Below are 7,874 nucleotides of genomic sequence, written 5' to 3'. Positions count from 1 at the left end.
CCATAACTACTCTGAAAACGGGCAACTTGCGAGAGTTGCAAGTTTAATTTTAAGCCGGAAGGAATGCACTGCTACCCACTCTCTATTTCTATCTCTGCACCACTCCTGCCCTCCCTTTGAGGTGCAGATGCACTCAAATCTCAGACAGGCGCCGCCTGACGTCACGCAAGGCCGCCCCCAGAGCGGCGCAGCGTGTTGTGTGTCACGTCCGGTTTCGTGCTGTGGAGAAGGCGAAATGATTCCGCCGGTGGAGGTTTCTCCCCTGATTAAGGTAACGGCGGCGGGTTGCTGGCCTCCCTCGGCGCCTGGGCGCGCCCTCTTGGGCGTCCTTCAGCCCGTGGCGGTGCGTGGGTCGCCTGAGCCAGCGACGGGCGGGTGCCCTCCTTTTGCCGGAAGGTGACCGCGGAGGAGGTCAAGGAGAGCGGCCGGGCGCAGCTTCGCTCTGCCGGCGGTCCTGGTTCGTCCCGTGGGTGGTCTGGAGCCCAGAGAGCTTCGGCTGCGGGCGCTATAGAAATGTAATAATAATAATAATAATAATAATAATGGAGAAATAAGTCTCAAAATCCTGATGTATCCCTCGGAGATGCTGGAAGGTGCAGGATTAAGGGCGCATTCCTGCAGCGATGCCCTTAAATCCGCAAACTTACAGTAATCCAGTACAGGTCGGGAGAAGCTGCAGAGGTGGTCTTCGCTTCCCCGTCTCCTTGCCTTGTGCTTTTACTTGGCCTACTGGAGCATCCCAGAGTAGGACGGAAGTAAGCTTGGAGTGGCTGCAGGAGATGTCTCCGGACTCACCTTCTCTCTGCTCACCAAAATGGCCCTTTTACCGTTCTCCGAGGTTGCACCTGTTCTAAGGGAAGGCACGGAGGGTTGATTGTCTAGGCTCAGAGTGCTGTTTTGGACCCCAGAGCTAGGAATCGGAAATACGCTTTGCCCCCTTGCAGTGCTGTCAAGGGCCTGTTTGATTGCTCTTTTCCCCCCAGCTAAACATGCATAGATTGCATCCTTATTTTCTTATTAACATGACTCTTGAGTGTCACTTTGCCAAATGTATCAAACATGGTTAACAAAACAAACTGAAAACAATCCACTTTATGTCTGTGAAAACATGCCAAAATTGTTTGTTAGTCCTACAAATACTAAATAGCATCATTAATCATAAAAAAAGTTAGAGGACTCAGTTCTGGAAGAAAACTGCCTTTAACTGGTGCCTGAAAGCCAATATTGTAAGTATATTACATCTAATTTAAAAATACTGAGGGAGTGCTTCAGGTGTTTAAAAAACTTAAATGCATGATTTAAAAAACTGCAGATAAATATGTGGAAACACCTTTTAGATTTGTGTTCAGTATACTAAAATAGGTTTAAGTTGATTACACCAACACTCTTATCCTTGACTACTCACTGATATTGGATAATCCAGTAGGCAGAAAAAATCTTTTTCCATCTTGCAGTATTTTTTATTTTATTTATTTATTTATTAAAACATTTTTATGCCGCCCCCATTCGCCGAAGCCTCGGGGCGGCTTACAACAAAAAATTAAAATAACATTTTAAAATATATACAATAAAATACAAATATATAATATAAAACATACACTATAAAACAAGCCGCCCTGACCAAATAAAATTCAATAATATTAACATTTAAAATACTGCTTAAATAAAAAGGTCTTCGCCTGGCGCCGAAAAACAAATAACGACGGCGCCAGGCGGACCTCTCTGGGGAGCGCATTCCATAACTTAGGCACAACCGCTGAGAAAGCCCTCCTCTGAGTAACCACCCTCCTAACTTCTTCCATGAAGGGCTCCCAGAGAAGGGCCTCTCCCGCCGATCTCAGGGGGCGGCTGGGCATATAAGGATGTAAGCGCTCCTTCAGGTAACCAGGACCCAAGCCGTTTAGGGCTTTATAGGTCATTACCAACACCTTGAATTGGGCCCGGACTTCAATGGGAAGCCAGTGAAGCTGACGGAGAACTGGAGTCATGTGAACATAACGTCCAGTCCCCGTCAGCAGCCTGGCAGCTCTATTTTGGACCAATTGAAGTATCCGGACCGTCTTCAAGGGTAGCCCCACGTAGAGCGTGTTACAGAAGTCCAGACGGGAAGTCACCAACGCATGTGTCACTGTTGCAAGGCAGTCATTCTCCAGATAGGGGAGCAGCTGATGAATTAGCCGAAGCTGGAGGAAAGCGCTCCTCGCCACTGCTGTTACCTGAGCTTCCAGTGAAAGCTCTGGGTCGAGGAGCACTCCCAAGCTGTGGACCTTGTCCCTAAGAGGGAGTGCAACCCCGTTCAGGACAAGTTCAATTCACCCTCTCCAAAGCCCGATCCGCCAACCAACAGGACCTCCGTCTTGTCTGGATTGAGCTTCAGTTTATTGGCCCTCATCCAGCCCACTACCTCGGCCAGGCACCGGTTCAGCACAGCCACTGCCTCACCTGGATTGGTGGAAAACGAGAGGTAGAGCTGGGTATCATCAGCGTACTGATGGTTCCGCAGCCCACACCTCCTGATGACCTCTCCCAGCGGTTTCATGTATATGTTGAACAGCAAAGGGGACAAAATGGACCCCTGCGGTACTCCATGGCATAGCTGCCATGGCGCAGAGCCATAGTCCCCCAGCACCACCTTCTGGAACCGGCCATTGAGATAGGAGCGGAACCACTGCAAAGCAGTGCCTCCGACCCCCAATCCCGCAAGCCTGTCCAGAAGGATACCATGGTCGATGGTATCGAAAGCCGCTGAGAGGTCCAGAAGAACCAACAGGGACGCACTCCCCCTGTCCTTCTCCCTGCACAGGTCATCGTACAGGGCGACCAAGGCAGATTCAGTACCGTACCCGGGTCTGAAGCCGGACTGAAATGGGTCCAGATAATCAGTTTCATCCAAGAGTGCTTGGAGTTGTCCCGCCACCACTCGTTCTAACACCTTGCCCAGAAACGGGATGTTGGCCACTGGTCTATAATTAGTGGCCATCTCTGGATCCAGTGACGCCTTCTTCAGGACCGGTCGGACTACCGCCTCCTTTAAAGGGGCAGGCACCCGACCCTCCCTCAGAGAAGCGTTAACCACTTCCAAGATCCAGGTTCCAATCCCGTGCTTGGAATCATTTATTAACCAAGACGGGCAAGGGTCCAAAAGGCAAGTGGTTGGACGTACTCGCCCAAGCACCTTGTCCACGTCATCGGGCCGCAGTAACTGAAATTCATCCAATAAATCTGGACCAGACGGCAGCGTTGGTGTCTCCTTTGAAACCTCTGAATCAATAGTGGTGTCCAGCTCGTGACGAATCTGAGCGATTTTCTCCCTGAAATGCCTGGCAAAGTCGTCACAGCGGGCCTTTGAGGGTGGAATCAGGTCTTCCTTTGGACCTGGACGAACCAGGCCTTGCACCACTCGAAAGAGCTCCGCCGGACGGCATTGTGAGGAGGCAATGGAAGCGGAAAAGAATCTCTTTTTTGCCGCCCTCACCGCCACAGCATAGGCCCGATAGTGGGCTCACACAATGCAGGCTTTTAAGTCCTAAAGTTATACTATCTATAACTTGTTTTGCTCATAAAATTATATTTTAAATCTTTTCAAAGTAAACTAAATATCTGAATAAAGTATACTTTAAATTTAATATATCAGGTACATAATTTCATGAGCAGACAAAAATGTACATAAATATTGGTAAGTAGACCTTGAAATGTCTGAAGCATCCTAAGGGCCAAAAGAATTAAGAATTAAGAAGTGGAAGCACATAAAGACTAGTGTACAAAATCTGTTCCTATTTATAAGAAAGGTTAAGGACATTTCTTAAACTTCTTCCTGTTTGTGAGGTGGAGCTTAGGTTTTCCTTCAGATCATATTTCCCTATCAAGATTTTATTTTGCTGGGAATCAGGAATGGTAAGCAACCATATTTGATGTAAGGAGCTTTAAGTAATTTCAATCTGTTATTTGAAGAGTGCTGCTCTACTTTTGTAAATAATTTCTGTTAATGAACATCTTTTTTTTTTTTTGAAAGGTGGTCTTTGGTGGTAGTGTCAATTCCTCACCTGTGTCATAGGAGCTAGGCTACTGAGTTATCTTTTAAAGGAAGAGGAATAATTCCAGTAGCAGTTAAAAGGTTTTATAGTGCAGGCAGTTTTACCTGCTGGTGAAGTCTAAGAACTTTATTAAAAACTTTGATAGTGAGTTCTGTGGACCTAAGTCTTAAAGTTAACTTGAAAGAATAGAAAAGAAAGGTAGGATAATTCATATGCTTTTCTAATGCATTTGGTGACATGGGTTAAATAACCTATGGGTTTTTTTTTTCACATGTGGGTTTAGAATTAAACTAAATGACTGCTACAGCATCTAATGAAAAGAAGCCCAGAAACATTGGACTCTATCGAATAAACCCCAAACTGTCTTCTTCCATATTATGATATGCTGACTGTACTCACATGTTGGAAAATTGAGCATCCTCAAATGTTTATCAAAAATGATAATTTTAGATCAGTAATTGTAATAAGAAATTGAAGAAAAAACTACTGGGAGCTTTACAGAGAGAATTTTTTAAAAAGTACCCATGTATTTCCACACATTTTGCATCACGAGTCTTTCTATAGGCTTGTTCTTATATAGTTTTCAGAAATCATTTTGGAGGAGTAAAGACTGGGTAGCAACATATAAATGCCTTATCTTAAATTCCAAAGGAAAATATTTTATAATCCACGGTTGTTCTGTTTTTCCAAAACTCCTTCACCCCCCAAAAAAGGTTATTTGGAGAGAAGAACAGGAACCCCACCCCTGACACAATTTTTCCGGGGCTTTTTCCAGGTCCTTACAGCTCTATAGCTGTATGTAACTTCTGCTTGGAAGCTTAAGGACAAAAGACTTACTTTCATATTTGGACGAATGAAAAGGCAGAGTGAGCAGGGAGAGAGACTTCAGAGATGAGACCTCTTCTAAATTTTGCATTCCCTGCAGTCTGGGACCTGCAAGGCAAAAGTTTGTGTGATTGTGTTCTTTCTCTTTCAAATTTGTATTTTACAGTTCAGCAGGTACTCAGCACTGCTACTTGGGATGATCTATGGAAAGAAACGATATGGTAAGTAGCTAAAGAAAATATTTCTGTATGTTTTTAATTGACATGTTCTCCCATACATCTCTGTAGAGTCATTTAAAGGCTATTGGAGAAAGTACTCCTGATAAGCATAAGTGTTATGCCTGTCTTTATTTCTACAAAGCTTAGTGACAGGCAGAACAAAAGGGCTATATAATGTGTGGAAAATTATACTAGCGTATGCCAAGGAATGTGTCATCAGGAATTCAAGCTGTAAGCTCACCATTTTTACTTAACTATATATGTAAATGTAATTTTAGATAAATGTTTTTATTAGAGCTTCTGTTCCTTTGTTGTACTCTGTGCACATAAATTAGACTCAGCCATTAGTGACTGATATTTTTCTTAGAAAATTAGTAGGGCATTGACATAGCTACTAATGTTCAAAAACAGAATAGAGCCATCCACCCTAATTTAGGCTGAGTCTGCTGAAGTGTTACTGTTTTCCTTACTGGACTATCTCAGTGTGTTGCCATGGTTCCATGAGTTGGAGGCAAGCATTTGTGAAGCAAGAATTCATATAAGATGACCTCTTGAACTGGTCTCCTCTTGACCAATTAGTTTATAAGGCACTTGCAAATATACAGTGATAATACAAATTAATTATTTTACTTTATGATAGACTACTTGAAGCCTATTGCTGAAGAAGAAAGGAGAATAGAAGCAGAGGAGAAAAAGAAGCGTGAGGAAATGGAGCGAATTGCAAAAGCAATTGCAGAAGGTATTTTCCTGAATCTGCTCACCCTTTTAATTTTCAAACCATGTTAAGATTCTTTGTTCCTTTCTTAAAGCCCAGTTTCTCCAGTCTCTTGAGTTATCTGATGGGAACGGCTCAGGTGGTATTTTAAAAAGTTCTAGTCATGGGAGGACTGAAATGAAGGTGCTGCAATGTGCTTTGCAGGATCGTGACAAGAAAAAGTGTCATGAAATGTCTGCATTTCAGTGTGCGGAATTCTCTTGCTGAACCATAGTTCATTTTGGAGAAGCTTCCTTATACAGCAAAATGATTTTTTTCAGTAATCTTCTGGTTATAGTCTCAAAACCAGAATTGTTTTTCAAATGCTTATAAGAGATTCAAGGCTAAAAAAAACCCTGAGATATTATTAATTTGTAATCTACCTTTCATTGTACCTGTCAGAAAGCAATTTGCATAATCAGACCATCAAATTACGTAAATATTAAAACAATAGCCAAATACAAAAACCTTCAAAATTAAACATTAATAAATAAGATTAAGGAAGCAATACAACATAACGTCAGAAGAAAAAAAAATCACAAAAAACTCAGTACCATCACAGCAGACTGGAAAAATGGCTTCACACTTATCCTGAAGGTCCCTAGAGAGTGTGTCCAATGAAATGGCTCCCACACAGGAAAAACTGTCCCTGGTACTCTCTCATCTGGCTGCTCTCCCCACTGGGCCCAGTAGACATCTTTACGAATACTTCTAGCTGTCCTTTATAGATAGAGGTCCCTGCACAATCATGTGACATATGATGCAGCAGTGAATATCTGATCCCCAAATGGAACTGCTAGGTCAGAAATCAGTGAATTCCTTAATGAAAGGGGGCATTGGAAATAACAGGGAAGAATCTGGTTCACTAGCTATAGTATCACAAGAAGAAATGTATATTTTATAGATCGGCTCCGAACAGCTTAAATAATTGCAAAAGTCTGTAAAATTACAGAAGCAATGGCTCCAGAAATGATATGGCCTGTTGCTTTAGCCGAATGAGTTAACTTGTCAAATAAGAATGAATAGACAGAGATCTGAATGAGCATAGGAGTTTAACTCTTTTATGTAAATAAAAACAATTAACTTGGGGATTTAGTACATCATATTGCCCTACAAAGTACCTCATGAACTTCATAGTGGAATGTCTTTGCTATCTAGACTGTACCTCATGTAAATCTTGTAAGCAGTGGAATAGCAACGGCAAAAGTGCGGAAATAGCTGCCAGCAATCTGCTTGTCATAGCTTTGCTCCCCAAATGTAGACTTGGTAGGAAGGCTTGTGTTCTGAAGGGTTATATGAATGATGTTGTGCTGATCTTAATTATTTTATTCTTTTCTTTTTCAGCCAATGAAGATACAATACTGAAATAAACCTGCTTTTGATCCTTCTCTTTATGTTTAATACTTGGTGTTTGAAATGTTGGAGTAGATAATCTTAAGTAACAGACACATTTATTTACATCAATAAACAACTGTTCAAGTTTTTGGAGTTCTTAATGCATGAATTATCAATTAAAATGTAAACAACATCAACTCCTGCATTAAGTATTTGGTAAGTATGCAGATGTCCCTCATCCTGCAACATCAAGTGGTTGTGAAAATGAAACCAGAAAGTAATCCTAAGCAACTGGAACAAGAATCTCAAAAACAATTTTTACAGTTCGGGTATTCTGCTTTATTTTGGTTCAGAATTTGTGTCAACAGCGTCCTAGTGGATGACATTTTCACATCTGTTCCGGCAGACCGAACTTTTGGAGTCTGGAGTCACATTCTCTGATGCAGCCTGTTGGTTCAGAGTTGGCTGAACCTGTAATGTCATCTGCTTTATATTATATATGAAGAAGAAAGGCAGTCCTCATTGTACACTTGACTTGATTAAATTTACTATTCCCTAGATTTAAAAAGGAAAAATGTTTGAATATTCTATGAGTTTGACTATTTGTTATAATGGGAACAAAATAAGTGTAGCTATGCTGACTGTAAGAAAATTCCAGAGTCCATATTAATACTTTTATTAGGCCAAAAAAGATCAATTTGCAAGCTT

At 42.0% G+C, this 7,874-nt stretch overlaps 1 protein-coding gene across 1 annotated transcript; it reads left to right on the top strand.

Annotated features, from left to right (window-relative positions):
* Nucleotides 1-158: 158 nt before the first annotated feature.
* ATP5ME (ATP synthase membrane subunit e) lies at nt 159-7,314 on the top strand. The gene is made up of 4 exons (XM_044444023.1): nt 159-271; nt 5,026-5,080; nt 5,718-5,816; nt 7,176-7,314. Exons 1-4 carry the CDS (start codon nt 236-238, stop codon nt 7,199-7,201), a joined length of 216 nt encoding a protein of 71 aa, XP_044299958.1. The 5' UTR covers nt 159-235; the 3' UTR covers nt 7,202-7,314.
* Nucleotides 7,315-7,874: the final 560 nt, after the last annotated feature.

This window comes from Varanus komodoensis, unplaced genomic scaffold (assembly GCF_004798865.1).
Source record: "Varanus komodoensis strain SLA01 unplaced genomic scaffold, ASM479886v1 scaffold43, whole genome shotgun sequence".
NCBI classification, from domain to species: domain Eukaryota; kingdom Metazoa; phylum Chordata; class Lepidosauria; order Squamata; family Varanidae; genus Varanus; species Varanus komodoensis.
The sequence above is the reverse complement of the archived record's forward strand: the minus strand, read 5'-3'. Positions and strand labels throughout refer to the sequence as shown.

What these genes read in the sequence shown, in the direction of transcription:
- ATP5ME (XM_044444023.1), top strand. Translation starts at nt 236, where the DNA reads ATGATTCCGCCGGTGGAGGTTTCTCCCCTGATTAAG. An exon ending in AGGTTTCTCCCCTGATTAAG is followed by an intron (nt 272 to 5,025) that starts GTAACGGCGGCG and finishes TGTATTTTACAG; the next exon opens with TTCAGCAGGTACTCAGCACT. An exon ending in TGCAAAAGCAATTGCAGAAG is followed by an intron (nt 5,817 to 7,175) that starts GTATTTTCCTGA and finishes TTTCTTTTTCAG; the next exon opens with CCAATGAAGATACAATACTG.